Here is a 23,358-nt window from a genome sequence, read left to right on the forward strand (position 1 = left end):
GGGAAAATGATTCCAAAGAGTTCAGTGGTATACCTTCTGAAATTCATTACTGTTGTTAATGTTAATATAGTACTTAGTAGTAATACATCTGGAGAAGAGACTTTGCTTCTGTTCAGATAACGTAAGAAGCTGTTGGGAATGGGTGGGCAATAACTTACACAAATTGCTCAAAGCTAGTGTTTGTTTCCATTTACACTAGAACCTTGGTTTACAAATTTAATTCATTCTGAGATTCTGTTCATCATGTGATCTTTTTCCTATTGCAAAGCGAATTTTCCCATAGGAAATAATGTAAAGTCGGATGATCAATACCACATCCCCCAAAAAGTTCATATAAAAACAGTCATTTATAATTTTAAGTTTTTTGTGCCTAATGTACCCAAAATATAATAGCAATGATTAAGACACAATATAAACCGAAAATAAAGCAAATTAACCTGTACTTTACCTTTGAGAAGAGTCATGGCTGGTGTGAGGAAGACAGAGGGAGGAGGAGAAAGAAGGGTTATTGCTTGGAAGGAAAATCTCCTTCCATGAGAACTTCAGGGATTTCAAGAGTGTCTCATATGCTACTTTTACTAAAAGTAAGACAAACACTACTGCCTTCACCTTTTTTTGTCTCTTAGAATCACTTTCATGTTTTGACTCTGATTTTTTTTTTCCTTTACATTCATTTCTGACTAGAAATCTATCTAAGGACACTTGTTTTTGACTTTTTTTCAGAATGTCATGGAAATGTGACATTGCACTGTCGTTAAAAATATTCGTGGCTCTCATTGCTACAGCCTTATTTGGGTGATGTTTTTCAACAAAATTGTGCACTTTTCCCCACATCTGATAAACCTCCCTAATCTCACTTGATGTGAGAGATTCCTTCGACTTCTCAGCCTCCACCTCAAATGAGATATCCTCTGCAACCTCTCGCTGTTGCTCCTCATGCAGATTCATCAGTTAGTCCTTTGTTTGACATAAGAAAGCAAAAAAAAAATCCCATTGCACTAGTTGAGTGTCATCCCTTCGCGAGCTGTTCAAGTCCAAACATGATGTTTGTACTGCGAATTTTTGTTCGTCCTGCAAGACAAATTGTGCAAAAAATTTTTCCTCGCGCTCCGAAGCACAGGTAAACCAGGTTACTCATAAACCGAGGTTCTGCTGCATTTTGAGTCTCCTGTACTTTAATTGCTTCCATATTTCTTTGAATACTAGGGAAAGCCCCATTCATTCTATATAGCAGACCTGCACTAAGCACCTACTGTGTGTCATGCCAGCTGCAGCATGGAGCCATGAATAGAATGCTAGCCATGGCCTCTTCCACAGATTGACTTTGTAACAGCTCAGTTCCTGAGGCCAAAAGTGTCCAACACACTGCCCGACCAGATGAAAGTATTTAACAAAATAATACATAGATAATGTTATACTTTAAAACTAAGTCAGATATGCAGCGTACAGGAATCTTTGTGTCTGGATTAGTGGCCTGGGTTTCTGTTTGAGTTGGATACCACTACCTCACGCCATTCCCTGAGAATAGAAAATCGTTCTGCTTGAGCGGAGAGAGTCTAGAACAAGAGTTATGAAATCAAAGGTTTGGACCCAAAACAACTTGTTAGATCCAAGGGCCACAAAGACAACAGTAAATTCAACATGCACATGGGTAAGCAGTATAGGGTAGGGATAGGACCTGCACCTTTGAGTTCATTGGTCTAAGGAACTTCTAGGTTGGCCCCTTCTCTGTAGTGTCTAGGGCCCTGAGAAGTTAAATGACTTTCCTAGGGTCACACAGCCAGTATGTGTCAGAGGTGTCATTGAATTCAGCATCTTCCAGGCATGAAGACCAAGTTCTCTTTGTTATACCACATTCTCTCTCAAAAACAAAGTATATACAAAATAAATGCAAAGTAACTTCAGGAGAATATGAGCACTAAGAAATAGGGGTGGACTGCTTAGGAGAGGCTTTAAATAGGGCTGAGTCTTGAAGGAAGCTATGGGTTCTAAGAGGCAGAAGTGAGAAATGAGTACACTGTAGACATGGAGGAATAGCCTGAGTGTGCAGAAACTACAGAGGGAGCCAATGGAAATGTTGGGTGCAGGATGTGGCCGAGGGCTCCTTCGGCTGGAACATAGAGTGTATGAAAGAGAACAAGAAAAAAGGAGTCTGGAGCCCGATTTTCCTGGGCCTCACATGAACAATAGTGCATTGATCTCCGCGGTAATAGGAAGCAACTCACTATCCTTATGCAGGCAATCAGCATGGTTAGACCTGTACTTAAGAAGAAAATATATATTTGGCAACTTTGTTTACGGTGGAAAGGTTCTGGAAAGAATGGGGAAAGGAGTTGAAAGGTGGAGAGATCATTGATTGAACGGAAAGGTGGATTTGCTGTAAGCATGAAGCATACAGTATAGAAAGTCAGAATTAGGAAATTGTGGGGGGGGGGGTTGCCCTTCTAGCTACTCGCCGATTTTTACTCCCACCACAAAGCTTTCTCTCCTTTAATCCTCAGGAAAAGGAATTCCAATAAGTAAGAAGTGTTAAAATATGTTGCTGTAGTTTACAACTGTCATCTGTAATGTTTTATTTAGCTGGATCTTTTTCCATCACTCCCTCTGCAACATGGAGCACCATATGCCATTGTCCCTGTCAGGAAGCAAAGGTTCCCTGGTCTGTGCCTTTGCCTGTGCTTCTGCCACAGAGGATCTGCAGTCCAGTGCCATCTTTTATTGATAGGACCAGCAAAGGAGGAATCTAATGAAATTATCAAAGCTTTGAATTAATTATGAACTTGAATAGGAGAGCTAAGCTCTCTGGAGCCAGGGATCTCATTACCCATTCACTCTCATTGCATCCTCTTATGGAGCAGAAGGCTGGTTCAGATACAGCTCTTAGCTTGGCTTTGGACTTTATTCAAACTTGCTAAATTGACATCCTCTTCTTATTGCAGTATGGCTGAAAATGTCTATGATGATTAATTTAATTCTGCTCGGGAACTCCAGGACATGTCAATAGCAGGCTTTCTCCTCTCACCCCATCCTCCCTTTTTTTTTCCTGTATGGGCTTGTTGGGTTTTTTTCCCTTTTCTGTCATCAAATTGGATGCCACACAAGTTTCTATCCATTTGGGGAACTGAGAGAAGCGTTCAGGATTCAGGTGTAGCCTCATGGAACATAATGATTGATTTAAAGTTAAGAGCTCTCTTCCATCCACCATGTGTTCCCTGGATACTTAGGTAAGCACAATAGCTTCTAAAGTCATTGCCAATTGTTTCTTCTCTGAATTACAAAGAACTACTTTGACTGACATCTTGCAGTCCTGCATGGGTGTTTCTACTTTAGATAGACTGTGCTGCAGATGAATGACTTATTAACCGCTTGGACTTTAGCAGCCTTCACCGATACGTGAAGTGTATGGTTAATGTCAGCTTGAGAGCTCACCATGGAGTTGATGGCTTCAGACTTACTTGTGCCCATTGAACAAGTGGGATAGGAACTTGCTGATGGTAGCACTGCCGTTGTGTGTATTTCAGTCAGAAATCTAAATTGCTGCTTTCTTGGATGAATAAATCAGCCTCTTGATTGCTTTATGTCTAGTAGGCAGAATCAATAACAACCAGGTTTCTGCTCACATATTGGGGATGATTCTTTTGGTACCTGTCATAAGTTTGTAACAATGAGTAGCAAGCCTTTTCTGCTTGCTTTTGAGACCCATTATTTATGAGTTCCTAAGCTGCAGCTCATCTGTCTCTGTAAACTACAGGCCGCTGGCAATTTTTGTTAGCAATGGCGAACTTTGCCTAATGGTATATGGGGTTCAAGGTCTGGGATCAGGAGTGTTGGGAGGGAAGGAAGGAGGGAGAGGAACATTCTTTGCTTGGACTGTGACTGTTTACATTGAGTGAGTTTTCTTCTCTTTTCTCTGTAGGCAGCAGCTATATTTAACTCAGCCTTTGGAAGTTTTTTGGTGAGTAACGCAATGTTTAAATCTTTCTCTGAAATGACTTTTTGGGGATTGGTGGAGGTCAGTTATTTGGAAGACTTGGTGAAAGATGAAAACATTTTTCAGTTCTGTTAAATGTCCCTACACCTTTCTATTCATCATAGTTTGAATGAAATTACTAAATAAGAGCAATTGATCTTCTGCAGCATACTTTATATGCTTGAGTTTAATATGCTATTGAATGGGTTAAAGGAATCAATTATAACACAAGGTTTCTCTTTATAGAGGTGCTGTCAATATATTGATTGTTTAATGAGGTCTATTAGATTACTATTATTTTCTATCAAGGGGCCAAGGATTTTGAAGAGGAAACATGACCCAGCTGGTCAGAAAGGAGATGCTAATTTACTTGGTGACATGTCATTTATTTTGCATGTTTCACTGTCACTGGAGCCACCATCTTGGGTACTTCTGAGAAATCTAAGGGAAAAGGGAAAAAGGTTAGGTGAGACCAGGAAACAACTTGAAGGTCAACAATTTGCAAAGATCAGAGAGATCTTTTTTTTTGGCATCGGTTGAGAGGGAGGGGGTGGGGAAAGGGGGAGAGGGAGAGAGGGAGGGAGGGAGGGTGAGAGAGAGAGAGAGAGAGAGAGAGAGAGAGAGAGAGAGAGAGAGAGAAGACTAGGCTTCTATATAATAAGAATTTAATCTTTTTATAAAGAGTAGAGAATTGTAGTCTTTTTCCTTAGTGATCCTTTTAAAACTGGATTATTTGGCAAGGGTTTGAGTTTTATGAAAGATTGCAAAATCTGCTTGTTTTGGGGGTTGTTAATGGAATGCTTTGATTTAAATCCTTGAACTTAGGTGAAATACATATAGATAAATTAAAATACTGTTCAGGGAGTATATTTCTCATTCATCTCACTCAAGCAGTTAGATTAGGCTGATTTATGTGTAAACAAAAAGAAAATCAATGGTACATAAATTAGTTTGAAAATAGGTAGGACTGTCCTAAATTTAAATTCATTTTCTATCACCACTCATTCTATATCTAGCCTCTTCACCAATACATTTGCTGTTATTTAATTAGACTCACACTGAATGTTGATTAAGTAGTTGTTTTAAGAATTTGTTGTATATGTACTTTTAGTTATATATTTATATTATATATGTTTAGTGTTAATGTGTTTTTTTAAAGCTATGATACTCTATCCTACTAGGATTTCCTTTTTGTCAGATTTTAAAGATTCATTAGGTAGGTTTTTAAGTTGGTATTAATTCCGGATTATTTCTAACCTCAGTAATTGTTTATTGAGGTAATTGCTTTCACTTGTTTATATTTATTTTCTGTAGGGTGATTTTTAAAGGCTGCTTCTCTATCCACTATGTCATTCGACCTCTCTAAGACTATAAATTACAGTTGAGTCGCTGATCTCTATTGATGGAAGGAGTTTCCATACCAAGAGTTCTCTACATACAACTCCTTCCCTCCCTGGCCCTCTAGCCCCATTCCTTATACTTCTAAACATGGAATCACATGTGTACCAAAAGAAGAAAAAAAGAGAAAGAAAAGATTATCAAAAAGGCAGTTCTTGTATATCATCATTTTGTAGGAGCAGTGTGGTAGAGTAAAAAGGATTCTAGGCTTGGAATCAGGCTGTGGACTTGGCTTCAGAACCTGCCTCTGTCCCTTGACAGTTGTTTGACCTTATGACCTTGGTCAAGTCAGTTAATCTTGACAAACTTCAGTTTCTGCAGTTGTAATATGGGGCTGGTGATACCTTAGCACCTACTTCATTGGGTTGTGGCGAGACTCAAATGAGATACCACATGTATAGCACCCTGCAGATCATAAAACATTATATAAATATCAGTTATTCACACTTATAAGAGTAAGGGTTCGATCTAGTTGGAAGTCAGTTTGTTACAAGTTAGGAAGTCATGCACATTTGCTGACCAAAACCTGGTTCCCTCAGTTCTGTCTCGCTCTTTAAAATATTGAGTCTTTTTGTCTTTGTTGGGACTATGGGATGAAGGCAGTTGTCTCCCCTCTGCCCATAGTAGGTTCTCAGGTATGATGCTCTAGTTTGTCTTTGTGAAGACTGGCTATCATTCTACATGGCACCCCAGGATTTGGAAGTATGGGAAGATGAAGGCCCTGAGTTGGCACTTGGAGGATAGGGAGCATTGAGATATGGAGAGATCTGAAGGAGGATCCTGGAAGCAAGGACAACGCCGGGACTAAAGCCGGGCAGCTTTTACTCCCTTGCCACCTTCTTTTCCTTCCCCAAACATGAATTATCAGAGGTGGGTAGGAGCATTTTTGTTTGGCTGGCGGAAGTTGTAGAGGTAAGAGTAGGGAGGATTGTCAGAGCTGAATGGGGGTGATTCTTCTTTTCCTCCATCCAGCCCCTATCTCCCCCTGCCATCCTGAGCTCTGACCATGTTTGAGGAACCTTCCAACTCTCTGAGTTCCCAGAAGAGATGGACTGTTAGGCCCAAATTGCAGTTGAGAACTGGAGCTTTGATAGGTTTTAACTTTGTGATTTTCAAATGAGAGGCATTTCTTGAAGGAGTTGGAGGATTTGCTTTGTAGATGGAAAACACCCAGACATAGTTAGGTTGCTTTGTTGTTGTTCAATCATTCAGTCCAACTCTACATGACTCTGTTTGGGGTTTTCTTGGCAAAGATGCTGGTTTGCCATTCTCTTCCCCAACATATCATCATTTTACAGATGAGGAACTAAGGCAAATAGAGATTAAGGGACTTCACCAGGGTCACACAGCTAGTAAGTGTCTGAGGCCAGATTTGACCTCAGATCTTCCTGACTCCAAGCCTGATGCCCTATCCACTACAGTGTATTGTAGTGGATAACAGACTGGCCTCAGAATCAGGAAGAGCTGGGTTCAAGTCCTGCCAGTGACACTATACTGACCCTGTGTCTTGTTGAGGTCATTTAAATCATTGTCCCCAGGCAACTGTCTAAGATTCTAAGTTACAGATGAGTTACCAGTTTCCATCAGTGGAGGAAGTTTCCCACACTGATAAAATCATGTCCAAACCCCCTTGCTCACCTCCCCCTCCCACACCCCTTTCTCTGCTGCACAGATTGTCTTAAGTGAAGATTGAAATGACTTGAGGTGGTGGGGAATAGTAGAAAGAGACCTGAACCAGTAGTGGGAGACCTCAGTGCTCTTGGCTCTGCCATGGACTTTCTGTGAGATCTTGGGCAAGTCACTTAACAGTTCAATTCAACAGACATTTACTAAGCACCTACTGTGTACCTGTCACTGAGAATACCAAGACAAAAATGAAATATTACCTGCCTTAAGGGGGTTTACATTTTTCTGGGGACCAGGTGGCTGGGGACAGGAATGCAACATAGATGCAACTAAGTAAACGGGATGTAATTTACAGAGGAAGAGCCTTAATGTTTTTGCTTGTAAAGTGAAGTGATTGGACTAGATGCTCTCTGAGGTCCCGCCTAGTTTGAACGTGCTGTGTTTAGCATTCCATGTTTTAATATTCCACGTTCAAGTATTTGATAGTTCAGCATCTCATGTTCTAACATTTTCTGCTTTGCCATTCTGTATTCCAGGATTCCTTCTTGCTCTAAAATTCTACAGCTTTATGACTTTAAGTATTAGGAGTGAGCAATCTTCAGGTATTCATGTATGGGCATCTGTAAAGAAGTTTAGAATTCCTCATTGCATTTTAAATTTTAAAATGAAATGCGTTGATGAGGTGAATTTTTTTTATAGGAAAAAAGCAACATCCAAAAATTCTTTTTGGTTTTCTGGTAGTGGGATGTACCAGATAAAACATTGTCCATATTTAGAGTGAGCCTAATAACATCCCAGGTCTAATTAAAACATAGTGTTTTAAAGAACTAATTGTTACAGAAAACTGTTTTTATGTAGCTGGGTTGGTAATAACTAATGATAGATGAATTCAATTTACATAAATTTCAGACCAAGAGAATATTTTAGAATCATGCCATGGAGGATTGCTTTAAGTTAAGAAGTTAATGTCATTATCTCCTCCTCTCATTTAAAGAGTTCGCTTTACAATAATTGTAGAGCATAATAAGCGATTTGAGATTTCCCACTTGATGGGGTTTTAATAAAATCTGATAGCATTTTAGTAATTCTGGGTGGTTGGTGAGAAGGGTTTTTGCTATTATGAAATATCCTGATGATGGAAGGGCTGTGTATAAGGCCAAGTTCAGCTGGCTTGCGTGCTTTTGCATCCACATGTGAAGCAAGGAGCATTTCTCAGATACAGTGAGTGGTGATTCTCTGGGGAATTAGATTAGGGATCCCAGATGCCTTTGTTTAATTTCAAAAGGTGTGCAATGCTTGAGAAGTATTAGTAATTTACCAAAGTTACATTTTGATTGTGTGATTTGATCACACTCCATTCAGGTCTTGGAGAAGGAATTTCTCTCCCTGCCCCCCTCCCCCCAGCAATGTCCCTCACCTCTGCCCCGCCCCCAAAAACAATTAGTCCAAAAGGTAAGAAAAGACATGGCTACATTGGACATGTGAGTTTGGTATGAGTCTTATATTCTAATGAAGTTCCACAACATTCTAGCAGTTGGTTGTAGGTTGGTGGAAGACCTTTTGAGCCAACCACGGCCAAGTGTTTCTAGCCAAATGAGATGAACCATGTTTGTGTCTTGGACACTAGCTTTCAAAAGTTGATCTTTAAGGATTATTGTATTTGTTTACAGTGAGAGAGCTGGCCCCAAATCCTTGAAGGCCTGGGTCCAAGACCTGCCTGCCCCTGGGTAAGAACCTCTCACTTCTTGAGACAGCTCTCTAAGACTGTTGCAGAGAAAGTTTCCACCCTACACTGGCAGAGAGGTAACTACCTCACCTTCGAGTTTGCTATCCCCGTGAAATCACAGGTCTAGTACCTATCCTTTAGGGACTAGCTGGCTAGGTGGTACCATGGACAGGGCTGTGAAAATGAGGCTAATAATAGCACCTCCCACTCAGGGTTGTTGTGAGGATCAAATGTGATAGTAGTATTTTATAAATGCTTCTTCCCTCATCCTCTTCACAGCGCCCCCCCCAATTTCTGTTTCCAGATATTTTACTTTCATTTTGAGAAGAGGACTGGGGTGGGGGGAGTGCCTCTCACTGCTACATTCTTCTTTCTGGATGTAGTGGTTGTTGCTACTTCCAGAAGCTCATCTAAGAAGAATGTGTCAGGACAGAGAAAAAAAAATTAAACCTAAAGATCTCCTTGCCACTGGAGGATTGGAGAGGGAGACCCAGCCATCTCTCACTCTTATGATCCAACCTAATTACCTCAGCTGTCCCCTGGCTTTAGTTCTAATCTCTCCAGTTTCAATTTTAAAATCTGAACAGAATAAATAGCATATTGCTTGCCTTCTTGTTGGGTGAGGAAGGGATCAAAGGGACAGAGAATTTGGAACTCAATTTTTAAAAAATGAATGTTAAAAATAAATAGATTTATTTTTTAAAAAAGAAAACAAAACAACAAAAAATCCACAATTTTTACATAGCTATCATTTCCCAACACTTATTCCCCTCTCCTCCAACCCGTCCCCCCCCTTCCTTCTTTGGAACAAAGGAATGCAGTGTAGAAAACAAACAGCCATGTTGTTTGACAGTATGCCTCATTCTGCACCCAAATTATACGCCTCTCTGCCAAGAGGATTGATTCATCATCAGTCTTTTCACTTCTCTCTAACATTGGCGAAGGGTATGGGACTGTTGACTTGAATGTTGCAAAAGGTGATTGTAGACAAGAGCCTGGATCCTTGAATCCAGGGACATGATTTTATTTGGTTTGGGTTTATTCAGTATTCCCTTTTCATTCAATGCATGAGATTATTCTGGTAGTTTTTACTCTAATACTAACTTGCATCTTATCCCTAAGTAGAGCTTTCTTTCAGTTCGATTGTCTTCATTTAAAAAAAAAAAAGCTTGATTGATCCTTGATTTTCTTTAATCACATTTTGGGAAATACTTCTTTTCCCCACCTTCACTCCTACCACTCCCAACAAATTGACCCTTTTCATGTAACAGCCAGTACTGTACACAATATTTTTCCTTCTTCTTTAGGGTGGCGGGAGGGTAAATTTCTTTAAATGCATCCTGGGACCATTTGTTTTTCAATTACCCAGTGGCTTTTTTTCCTTTTAGTTCCTTTCATTTACATTGTAGTTATTTTGTATATCATTATTCTGGTTCTTCTTATGTTATCCTATGTTAATTCTACACATCTTTTATCGTAGGAATAACTAATTCCTACATATCTTTCCAGGTTGCTCTGAGTTCCTCTTTTATTAGTTATTTGTTACTGTGCAAAACTATCCCATTGCATTCGTCTGCTACAGAATCCTTTTTGCCATTTTTTCAATCATTGAGTACTCACTTTGTTTCCTTTTTTTTTTTGCTACCACAAATTGTGCTTTTATGAATATTTTGATACATATTAGACCTTTGTTCTCGTCCCTTATTTTCTTAAGTTATATTCCCAGTAGTGAGACTACTTGGGTGAAGGGTATGAACATTTTAGTCCCTTTTCCTTCATGATTTCAAATTGACATCCCTGCCAGTTGGCCAGAAAATGGAAACAAGTAGCAACAGTTGGTATTGGAGGGGTTGGAGGAAGACGGGCACATTCATTCACTGTTGGGAGAGCTCTGAATTTGTCCATTTTTCAGGATATCAGTATGTAATTATGAAAAGAAAGTGACTAAGCTCTTTTATACCATGACAGATGTGGAGAAGAATGAACTAAACTCAAAGAATAAGAAATGTCTTTTCCCAGAGTTCAGTGAGGCCAAGACTGTAGCTCAAGGTGAAGGGATCGGTTTTAAAGTAACCAACCTTTAGGAAACTGGTTTGAAGTGTAGCGGAAAGGGTGTTGGATTAAAATCCCAGCCCATTCTCTTTCCAGCTGTGTGGCCTTTGGGGAAATCACTATAAAATGGGAGCAGTAACACATTTCCTACCTTACTGGATTTTTGTGACCAAAGGATTTTGCCCATCCTTAAAGTGCTAGAGAACTAGGTAAAATTAGTGGGCTAACAGGACAACATTGTGCACGGTAGTTGAATTGGGATGCAAAAATTTAACACTCAGCACAGTGCCTCACACGCAGTACATATTTAATGAGTGCTTAATAAGTTTACTTAATAAGGTAAACTTAACAGGATAATAGAGCATCTCGGCTGGGACGTTGTACATAGTGTTTAAATTGGGACACAAAAGCTCAGCGCCCAGCACAATGCTTTGTATACAATTGGCACTTTATAATTACTTCCTCTTGAAAAATATTGGTGGATCAATATTAGAGGGCAGCTAGGTGGGTGGTGCACAGAGTGCCAGGCCTGGAGGCAGGAAGACTCATCTTTCTGAATTCAAATTTGGCCTCAGACATTTACTAGCTGTGTTACCTGGGGGAAGGCACTTAGCCTTGTTTGCCTCAGTTTTCTCATCTGTAAAATGAGCTGGAGAAGGAGAAGGCAAACTGCTCCAGTATCTTCGCCAAGAAAACCCCAAATGGGGTCACAAAGATTCAGACACGGCTGAAACAACTAAACAACAACAGAGCTGCATCTGGAACACTATCATCAAAGCAAAGCACCAGATAATTTGCTGAACACCTATTAAAGAAGCACCTTAGTAGAGGTATAATAACCCTAGATTCAGGTTTTGCTTCTGACATTTACTTAGTAACTTTGTGACCATGCACAAATTATTTAACCCCTCTGAGCCTTATTTTCTTATTTGTAACATGAGGCTAGGAAATCTCCTATCTTGCAAAGTTGTAGTGAGGACCAAATGGTAAGGGTGGTAGGTAAAGCACCATATAATGGGATTTGTGGTGGTGGTGGTTATTACTCTACGACTCCTTGCCAGACCCCCATGGGCGAAACTAAGACACATAAGATATGGTCTCTGTTCTCAGTTCAGCTAGATTATAATCTGGGTGATAGAGCACAACATTAATATGTAGTAAGTTAGATAAGGATGAAAGCTTGAAATAACCACCTAAGACAACAATATCCTGGGAGATCAGTTCATAAATTTGGGTGGGAAAATTATATTTTTATTTTTGTTAACTTCCAACAGAAATTTTACCATTTCCTTCACTTATTTATAAACATAATGGTGTCCACAGACTTCACCAGATTTCCAAAGAGGGTCCAGGACACAGAAAAGGTTAAGAAGCCCTGCTCTAGGTGATTTCTCAATCTCATCCTCTAAGGATTAGAAAAAGGCATGCTGTCTGAACGGGAGAGGTGAGACAAGGGAAATCTCTGTGATCCAACAGGAAGCTGCTCCTCAGTAAACCTGGTGTAGCCTGTGCTTGCCTTTCCTAGTCAGAAAGCCTGTGTGCCTATGTGCTTACGCATCAGGCAATATTTTTAGCACAGAAATATTGTGGTAGTTGCTTTGTAGATTTGTTTCTCCTACAAGGTTTTATCTAAAATAGTCAACCTAAATATAAAAGCACCTTTGTTGCTCAATAAAAATGTATAGAATCTGTACCTATTGCATTTTAACAGCATAATGCCTTATATTACTTGACAGGACTTCTGCAGCAAGTAAATGCATTAGTCACAGTGTCCATTTTTCTTGCAAATTTGTGACATAGATTTAATTATGGGAATGACCAGCAACTTACAAATCTAATTTTAGGAGAGGCTGAGCCAACTTTTTTTTTTTATTTTAATAATGATGGATTTTTTTAAAGCAATGATTTCATTACTATTTAAAGAAATCTAGTGGTGTAGAACTAGCCAATTGACTGAAGTTATTTTATTACCCTTTAACAAATGCCATAAACCTTCATCTTTTTTTAAATTAATTTTTAAAATATTGTCATCCCCAAACTGTGAAAATTCCTTTCTATATACATCTATTTGGCTAAAACAAACAAACGAATAAATCCATAAATATCTTGAAGAAGACCTGGCTTCTTTCATAGTGTGCCTCTAGAGCCACCTCCCATGTGAAGACTTTTTTGATCTTTCTCCAGTTGGTAGCACTCTTTCTCCCTCAAAATTACCTTCTTTATATATTTACTTTGTATTCTCTTGTGTGTTCATACTGTATCCTCCACCCCCACATCCCAACCCAGTAGATCCCAATAGGGATTGTTTCACTTTTGCTTTTCTAGCCCCAGCACCTACTTAGCGTAGTTCTTTCCTTGTACATAGCAGGCAGCTGATAAATAAATATTTGCGGAATTAAACTGAATAGAATGAATAAATATGAAGACTTTTGGGTAAGGTATTTATGATACAGGCAACATGTCATGATGGGAAGGAGCTGCCCTAGAAACCAGGAAGACCTGGGTTCAGGTCCTGCCTCTGATGAGAACTGTCTTTATGATTCCCCTGGGCAAGTCACTTAGCCTCTTTTTCTAGGCAGCTTGCCAGGATTTTAAATTATAAAGATGGCACTGAGCTGAGTTAGTAGAGGGAATTTCCATACCTGGTAGTTCCATATGCCAATGAAATTACAGCTCTAGTTCCTATCCTAATCCTTATGTATAATAAGTTCCCTGAGACTCATGACCACTATCACTGGTAGAAATTTAGATTAAATTTCATGAGTTTGAGTCTTAACCCACTAAAATAATGACTAGTTGACTCCGTTGAACCTAATAGGCTCTTAATCATTGTTAATTGATTTATTGTATTATTGTATGTATTGTATTATCTTACTCATTGTTAATTGTATTTTATTGTATTAACACAATTTCCCAAAAACTGACATTACAAATTTTTCTTTTTTTCCCTCTAAATCTGAAGCGCCGCTTCTTACAGATGGGGTTCCTTGATTCTAATGGCTAGTTTTGGTTCTTAGAACTTGTCCCAGTCATGATCCACTTTTGGAAGTCACTGTCGGTGGGGAAGTAAAGAGGTGAAGCCCTATGATTCCTACAAGATGGAGACTCCACCAAGCATTGAGAAATAGAATATGTATGTGCATTGTACACATTACTCATATATACATATATGCATATATACATACATGTACATATACATAGTTTTAAACCTTGACCTTACCCCACCACCGAACCCCAGCCCCCGTTCCTTCCACAGTGTCTGTCTTTCCCTTTGCATTTTACAGTGAAGCCAAGTTTAGAAGTTTTAAATCCATCCCTGGTCTCAGGCCTTTGAGGCATCATTGGTCCCTTCTAAGAAACTTTGCTCTTCTGCTTTTGAGAAAAGTCAGGATGCAGTGTGCTCTGTGGACGGTAACACATGGTTGACAGTCACAAATGCCTTATTTGGCTCTGCCTGGCATGGTTCATTCAGTCTGGTTCCTGCTACCTTTTGTTCTGAGGGAATCAAATGCTTCCATTTAAAGCCTGAAACTTCAATCACCAGAAGGGCCTGTCATCTTGAATGGAAGAAAGAACACACGTCTCTTTTCTTTTTTTATTGTGCTAGCTCCAAGGAAGAAGTGCGATTCTCTGTTTAGGCAGGTTTCTTGAAGTACCGGCTTGTGATCAGAAGTCAGGCTCGCTTTGTAGGCACCTCCCTCGATGGAAGAGCAGCGTACATAATGTCAGATTTAAAAGTAAACATATTAGATTGTCTAAGAGGCTCTTACAAAAACAACAATAAAACAAAGTGACTCTTACAGTCTAGCAGTACAGATGATACAAATAACAGCCATGGGGAGAACCATGCGGCAGGCACGGCTCACCTGATTCTGTTGTCCCTGGATAAAGGTGCTCTTGGTCTCCCTCCATCCTAAGGGCTTTCCTGGATGTCCAGCTTTGTATTCTTGCACCTCCAGACATACGGCTGCTCCCTGAAAATAATTGAATCAGTATTCATGACTGCTAAAAAAATCGTGTCTCTATCTTAGGATATTACACGTGACATTAATAGAATTACTTAAAATAAAATTCTGTTTGTTTGAAGTGTAAAATGGGACCAAGCATAGAAGAATGATTGAGCAATTATGAAAGACTAACTTTGATCTTTAGTAATCTAATTTGCAAATATTAAGTGCAAATAGCAAATATTAAGGGTGGAGGGGAAGTTGGTATCCTGAGGATAATGGAGCCAGAAAGAACAAATCACAGAAAATCAACTTGATAGCTCTTTTAGGATGGAATAACAAAATTAGTAGGTGAAAGTGTGAATATTATTTTACAGTTTTACAGCTCTACATCATCTTTTAAAAACTTGGTATAAATTATGTGGTAAAAGCATTCCCCCTCACTTCAAATTTGCTAAAGTAGTTCCTTTCTATCTTTTCTTTGCTCCCATCCCAGCTTATTTTCTATTATACTAACCTATAGACATGTTTTTATCCTCCCAATAGATGGAGTAAACTCATCCAGGACAGGGACTTTACCATTTTTAACATGGGTTATTCATATCCCCAGTGTCTAGCACAGGGTCCTGCGCATAGTAGGTGCTCAATAAATTTTCATTGAATTGAATGGCGCTTAGTGACTGATGACTCTATAATGTCCATTACTGGGATGAAACTTCCTGTTGGTAAAGCAGATTGACTCACAGCTTTTTGGGTGATCATCAGAGCTTCGTGGAATGCCATCCCTTTGAGCTTTGACTAGCAATTTTGGTGCCCAGGGAAAGCTTTACAAAGCTGTCCAAAGTAGATGGTGTCAACTACGCTTTCAGATTCAGTCTGGAAAGTAGTAAGTTACTCTGGAAAGTAGTAAGATACTCTGGAAAATAGTAAGATACTCTGGAAAGTAGTAAGATACTCTGGAAAGTAGTAAGATACTCTGGAAAGTAGTAAGTTACTCTGGAAAGTAGTAAGATACTCTGGAAAATATTAAGTTACTCTGGAAAATAGTAAGATACTCTGGAAAGTAGTAAGATACTCTGGAAAGTAGTAAGTTACTCTGGAAAGTAGTAAGATACTCAGGAAAGTAGTAAGATACCCTGGAAAACTGCTATATGTAGAGGAGCCAGAGATCCAGGGACATTGTGGGGCTATTTCTGGAGAGACAGGAGCAGGGAGGAAACACACCATTTGGTAGGTTTTTTAAATTTTAACTAATTCTTCTTGTGAAAGTGGTAATTAACATAGCTGTTTTGTGTGTTGCTGCAGGAATGTAAGGTATAACAGTGACCTTACATTTCGGTGCCCTGAGGCAAAGCCCCATTAGCCCCACTCTAGGTATGCCTCTTCCAGTTCTGTGTGAAGCTTCTCCACCATGTGCCCAGATTCATTTGCTACTACTCATTTGCCACATTTGCATTAGTCTTATCTCCAGAGCTACTCAATCATTATTATTATTGTTATTATTTTTGCAACTTTTTTTTTTGTGATACTTCTGCCAAGTAGGAACATTTCATCACCATGATCCTTTGCAGTTTTGATTCTTTTGAACGTTTTGGTATCAGTTTATTGGTCTATTGTTGTTATGGCCTAATCTTAGTATATCTTGCAGCAGTTGTTTTAAGGCTTGAACTCAGAGTACTGTGTTAAAGCCCAACATAAGCTGGATAATTCATCCTTTTTGGTTAGTGGCCAGAGTTTGCTTTTCCTTGCTGTCATTTCTAACAGGCACTTACTAAATGATGGACATGGGGAGGGAGGAGGGCATGGGAAAGAATATTGACTTGGGAATGAGGATGAGCAAAAACTATTCCCCAAGTCTCCCTTTAAAGAGATTCCAGATAGTTTTTTTTAACTTTTTCTTGCTTTTTAAAAAGATTTTTTTTTTTGCAACATGGCTAATGTGGAAAAATGGTTTCCACGTCTTCATATCTGTAATGGATATCATATTTCTTCTTCTTAATGAATGAGGGAGGAAGCGAAGGGAGGGAGAGAATTTTGAACTGAAAATTAAAATTAAAGAGAGCCCAGAAACTCAGCCATCTCAGCCATCAGTCATCATTTCCCTACAGCTGCACTGTTTGGTTTCAACTCTACCATCATTATGCCCAGTGCCCTTTCCTCTCTTCACCAAACCCTTTCAGCTTCCTTTTCTGGTTTGTCTTCCCCATGAGATTGTAAGCACCTTGAGGGCAGGGTCTTTCTTAATTAGTGATTTAAGAGGAGGCACCTCTTAAATGTTTATTGTTCCATGCCTGCTACTCACTTTCTGTGTGACCTTGGGCAAATTATTTGTACTTTCTAGCTGCAGGTTTTTTTGTCGTTGTTTTAATCTCTTCTAGTGTGGTATATAGGAATGAACATTGGACTTGGAGCAAGAGGAATTGGATTTAATTGATAGTTCAGGTACTTAACTACTAGTTTACAACTTCCTCCTTTTGGGCCTCAGTTTTCTCATCTGTGAAATTAAACTAAATGGTCTTTAAACTGCTTTCCAGCTCTAAATGCTGTCATCCAAGAGGGTTGGCTGAGATAATCTCTGAAGTCCCTTCCAGCTGAAACATTCCATTCAAAATGTTTATTGGTGAGGATCACATTTTGAATTATTTTTCTAAACACCCTCTATTTAGTTACCCTGTCACCAGCCGAGCTTTCCTTTATGATGCTCTAATGATTTGTGGTTGCAATAATCCTATCCTGAATATTCACAGTAAACCTTTCTGTCTCACCAATCTATGTGCTGTTTGTCCAGAGCCTTGAGGAATGTTTATGGCTTTATCTAGGTAATGTTAATTGGGAAGAGGGAGTCGGATGCTCTGACTTTTTTTTTGTTCGTTTGTGTCTTTACATCATCCTCTTTATCTTTATATCAGCCTCAGATTGAACCCTCCCTTGGGGCAGTGAAAGTTATAGCAAAAAATGTGCAGGATGGAAATTTTTGTCTGACAGCGTATACAGTACTCTGGCCAAGTTGGCCCCAACTCTGTTGTAAGGGAGGAGGAGCCAGGTTTCATTATCTCTTCTCCAGGACTTTCACTGATTTTTCCATTATTCAGAGTTCAACTTCCCTTCAGGGGTCTTTTCCATTATTTTGTTGACCTTGTGTTTATTGTTCTCTTGGTTCTGTTTTACTTCACTCTATCAGTTCATAGAAGTCTAACCAAATATCTTGGAATTCATCACAGTCATAATTTTTTACTTCATAGTAATACTCCATCCCCTTCATAAGGTATTCTAAATTCACTATAGGGTCATTTGTAGATCTTTCTCCTCACTAGAACCCTGCAAGCTATATTATTAGCCCAGTTTTAGAAATTCTACACTCCTTTCATTAAAGAATTTCTAAGAATGTGCCCATAGCATATTTATATAAAACATATACAAAAGTAGAAAATTTAAAAGATGAGTTAAAATAAATATTTAAAATGATTTCTTTAATTTTATTTAATAGTGGTACAAAAATCTTTTTTCTTTCATCAATATGTTATTAATGATAATTTAGTGAGAGCATTGTTATTAAATATGCTTCAGTTTGTTTTTTTAAAATCTTAGTTTTACACTAAAAAATGCAGCAATTTGAGGGCCTGGAACCAATTTCAATTTATTTGTCAGTTTTAATGGCTGTCATAACAGGAAAAAATATGTCATAAATATGCTTGGGTTCAGGTGGAAAAGGTGTATCATTGACTGAATTTATGAGATATTTGTTTTTTATCCCATCCATCAGTTATGCAAAGGTTGTTATTAAAATTATGCTAGTAAAAATTTCCATTTTCCCTGATAATAAGTTGTTCTTGCAAACTAATCAAAAGTTATTGCATTTTAATATTTTTAACAAATGAGTTCAAAACTCACTGAAATTCTTCATTTCAGAGATCAATTCCACACCTAATAAAGACTTCAATAGAGGATATAATCACAACAATGTTAAAAATATGAGTTATTTTGCAAATTATCCTTGAAGATGTTTTTTTCACTGAGGGTAGTTTACACTAATAAGATGGTTGTGTGTGTGTGTGTGTGTGTGTGTGTGTGTGTGTGTATACATCATGACTACGTGGCCATTCTATTACTTTCTAATAGGCTTAATTTAAGTCTAAAATTTTATATTTGATGTCTATTCCCTCTCCTATGGGTAAAGCTGTATTATTTCCTTGGTTATGATTTCTCAAGAGTGTGTTATATTGAGGTTTATGTTTAAGATTAAGAAAATTCCAGTTCTTAGGTTTGCTAAATTGATCATTTTCAACATATTGTGTGCTTACACCAGGGAGGTGTGATGTCTTCAATTCAGGGAGCTCCTGGCATGGGAAGAGATTTTCCTCCAGCACTGGAGCTCACAAACTTGCCGTAAGGGAAGTTTAGGGTTTAAGAAGTTTAGGATTGTAGACTTAGAGCTGAAAGGACTTCAGGGTTCATTGAGTCCAACCTCCTCAGTATACAGATGTGGAAACTGAGGCATAGTGCTCCAGTGACTTGTCTGAGGTTGTACAAAGAAGCAAGTGATTGAGTCTTGTTGAACTCAGGTCTTCTCCAAATTGAGAACTGTTTCTGCTAAGCCACGCTCCCCAACAGTGGCCACTATCAGAAATGGGGCTTGAAATTAAGTTTTCCTGGCTCCAAGCTGGGCATTATTTTTGCTACACAAGCTGCCTTTATACAGTGATGTTATTATTCTAAAATCAAACTAGAAATTTATGTTATTGAATAGCCTTGACTATCCTCCTCTCCCTGCCTAGATTGGAATGAAGATGCACCCGTATTTTTATCCAGACAGCAAATTTATGCTTGTACAATTAGTTGGTTAAATCTTCTTTGCTTTAAGAAAACAAAAATGCTTCTATGTGTTCTCTTTTAGCTCAGTGGAGAGTGGTGTCTAGGATTTTTGAAAAGATCCTGGCACACAGCCAACGTGTTTTCTAAAGGAAGGGTGACATAGCAGAGCCATTTACATAATTTTGACTTCTCATAGTGTTAAATTCCTTTCCTTTCCAGGCATTTTACTATTTGATAAATTAATATTCTTTGAGAAATGCTGACCATGCCAGAGAAACCAAGTCATATACATTCAAGTGATGTTCACTGAGAAAGAATGCATAATTACCAGTGATTTGGGTCATTTCCAGATGCCCTTTTGTTGTTAGTATTTTTAAAATTGTGAGGCTTCTTTTTATGTAGGACAACTTCCTCCCTAAGATTCTTATCCATTACCTTCTGTGGCCTCCATCCACAGTTGTACCATTTTTATCTTTATGTTTCCAGGACCTAATAAAATGCTTAATAAGCATTTGTTGAATATTATTCAATTTGACATAACTGATCTTTCTTTCAAAACAACAACAACAGCAAAGCAACTCTTTCCAATCTATTTCTCACCTGATTTTCTCGTCAGGTACCAGTGTCCAAATGCCCATCTTTGCAGGGTAATTTGTCTGACTAGGCTTTTCTACTCCTGGTGACCATTCACATCAAGTGTGCGATGTGGAATTCACAGACTCGTATTAGTTTGCCACCATCTTTCTAGCTGGTTTTAGCTGCTTCCATTTACAGAGCCATCGTTTATTCTTTTTTCAGCTTCTGGGTGGGTAAGAACTCTATTTCTGTATTCTATTCAGTCCTCAAAAATCACCTTTTACAGTGCCAGGCACCCGGCGAATGGTCAGCAGATAAAATTGGTAAAATGGAGAGGATCCAAGAATTAGCTCTCTGCCTTTTTACCTATCTAAGTATGCATTCACTACAAATTTATTCAGTTCTTACTACGTCCGTTTCACAGTATTAAGTGTGGGAGACATAAAGAGATAAATTAATCCCTGCCCTAAAGGACTTGCACTTAACTCATATTTTCCTTTTTCATTACATTTCTTCTTAGTTGTCCTCTAAGAAAGAACTGGGAAGCAACAGTTGGAAGTATGAACATCTCTTCCAGAACCTAAAATAAGGAATGGTAAAGGGGCAGGTAGATGTCGAGGTGGACAGAGCATTAGCCCTGGAGTCAGGAAAACTCATCTTCCTGAGTTCAAATCCAGCCTGTGTTATAATAATTTACATAATTTTGACCTTTACAAATCAGCTGTGGTTGGCACAACTGTGGAAGGAATTAGTTTTGGTTTTGTGTGTGTGTGTGTGTGTGTGTGTGTGTGTGTGTGTGTGTGTGTGTGACTAGTGACCCTGGGTAAGTTCTTTGACCTCTCCTTGGCCCTCGGCAATTCTATAACACTATAAATGGGCACTCTGCATCAGTGGAAGGAGTTTCCACACCAGGTAGTTCTCTATACTGATGAAGTCATGTCTATAGGAGATATATCTGTGCATATAGAGTTCTACATAAAGTAGGGTCTTTTTCTATAGGCACAGTATGTTGTCTCTGATTATGCCATATATACACACATATATACATGTGTTCACATACACAAGCATATGTATGCATGCATATACATGTTTCATAATATATGCTTTACAGGTAGAGAGCTACATGAGGCATTTATTAATCACCTGTCTTTTGTCAGACATTGTGCTAAGCACGGATGGTATAAACAAGTAAGACTGTCCCTGCAGCTTGAAGAAGCTTCCATTCTAATGGAGGATGACAGCGCCCAAAGGGGAATGGGAAGGAGGGGAGGCGTGGAGCTTTGTCTGGAGATGTCCAAGAAGTGACGTGGAGCCTTGATTCTGGACAAGACAAGGCAAAAGCTCACTTATCGGTGCCCAGCATCCCAGGGACGGCGTCCAATGCTCTGTCTGGAGGAGATGGCCAGCGTGGAGGCTTCGTGGTGTCAAAATGTCTGGGATGTGGTGTGTGGCTGGGTCCTGGACAAGGTAAAGGACAGGTGAAAACTCACCTGTTGGAGCTCAGGTCTCTGGGGCTGAATAGATATGTTTTATGTCTACATAATAATAGCACGTACATGTCATATTATTTGTATGACAACAGTGAAATCTGGCATTTACACAACATTTTAAAGTTTGCAAAATGTTTCACATGTATTCCATTTGGTCCTTACAACAACTCTGTTAAGTAGGTGCTGTTTTACAGATGAGATAAGTGAGGGAGAGGTTACAGGACTTGCCCAGGGTCACACAGCTGGTGTGTGAGGTAGGACTAGAAGACTTTAATTCCAGCTCTTTGGACACTAATCTGCCATGCCACTTTACAAATATGTATATGAATGCATGCAAAGTATTATGTGTCTGTAATGTCTGTGTATATATGTGAGCATACACACACCACACACACACACACAAATGCAAACACACATACACACATTCCTGTATCTAATGAGACGGGGTAAGAGCAAGGTGTAACAAGGGGAAACGAACAAGCATTTATGAAGCACCTACTATGTGCTTTACAAATATCATCTCATCTGACCCTCACAACAAACTGGTGAGGTAACTGAGCTGTCATTAGGTCATTCTAAGTACAATTAAGAAATTTTTATTGAACCCCTCCTTCAGGCTAGGGGATGTGGCTTCTCTGCCTAGGTGTGGCCAGTACAGTTGATTGGCAGAAATCGCTGCCATGTGTCAAAGTAGAGTATGAGGTTCCAAGCTGGGGTCACTGGAAGACACATGGAAATGCTGATGCTGCGAGGAGGGAATTGGGGGGAGAGTATCTGTTTTGGTCAAAAGATGGTGAATTTTATTTTAGACACAGTTTAAGATGGCGGTGTGGGTATCTAGAAGGCATCAGGAAGTTAGGATGGGAGACTGGGTGAGAAGGCAGAGCGGGATATTCCCGTGGAGGTCCTTGGAACATGATGCTGTTAGCCATCAGCTGGCCAACATGAACTCTCTTCACTCGGAAAGCTTCAGACAGAGACTTAGGCAGATTGGACACCAGAGACCGGCTCCTCTGGATTGTAGGTCGTGTCCAGTCCTGATTTCTCCATGTCCGGCCCCAACCCACTCTCCCCTACTCACTGCCCAACTCTCTTCTCTTTCATGTATCTGAATCCTTTGCGCTCACTAACTTTCACACGGTTCTCTGCACTCATTCCTGTCTTTCTATAAAGTACACAGAAATTCTACCGAGAAACTGCTGAATAAACATTCAAACAGAAGGAGACATCTTGCATTTTTATTCTGTGTTGATTGAAGTCAGTCTGCTTCCGCTATTTTTCAAAGTAAAAGTGTTAACACAACATGGTAGGCTAAGTTCCCTTCATCAAAGGAGCGCACTATCACCTATAGTTTCTAAAATGAAATCGATACCCAGGTTTTGGTTTTTCTTCCGAGCCCTTAATTTCTAAATGGCTCTCTTGATTTTCACTTTTGAAAACAGTGTGGGCCCTTGCTTTTAGGCAAAGTCATGGTTCCTATTACTCCTTTTGATGCATGGGCATAATCACATTAATGCTAATTGGGGATATGTGTATTCATCGAGACTAAAAATTGGGCTCATTTTTATGCTGGATTTCAGCCTGCAGCAAAGTCTCACATCAGAATCATAAACCCTAAAAATTAGAGGTTTAGATAGAAAATAGAAATATCCAGGCTGAGGATATCCATTTCATATACACTGTTAACAATTGTCGAGGAGAACCACCCTGTTCGTAACATTTGACGGCAAATGTTTAGTTGATAATTTATAAGGTTGATTA

At 39.2% G+C, this 23,358-nt stretch overlaps 1 protein-coding gene across 1 annotated transcript in view; it reads left to right on the forward strand.

Moving 5' to 3' along the window:
• The window catches only part of SLC10A7 (solute carrier family 10 member 7), a 288,849-nt gene that overhangs the window by 88,332 nt on the left and 177,159 nt on the right, over positions 1 to 23,358 (forward strand). Inside the window, exon 5 of the mRNA XM_036765559.1 lies at positions 3,917 to 3,955. Within this exon, the coding sequence (XP_036621454.1) occupies positions 3,917 to 3,955 (39 nt within the window). The remainder of the gene's footprint in view (positions 1 to 3,916; positions 3,956 to 23,358) is intronic.

Source organism: Trichosurus vulpecula, chromosome 6 (genome assembly GCF_011100635.1).
Source record: "Trichosurus vulpecula isolate mTriVul1 chromosome 6, mTriVul1.pri, whole genome shotgun sequence".
Classification (NCBI taxonomy): Eukaryota; Metazoa; Chordata; class Mammalia; order Diprotodontia; family Phalangeridae; genus Trichosurus; species Trichosurus vulpecula.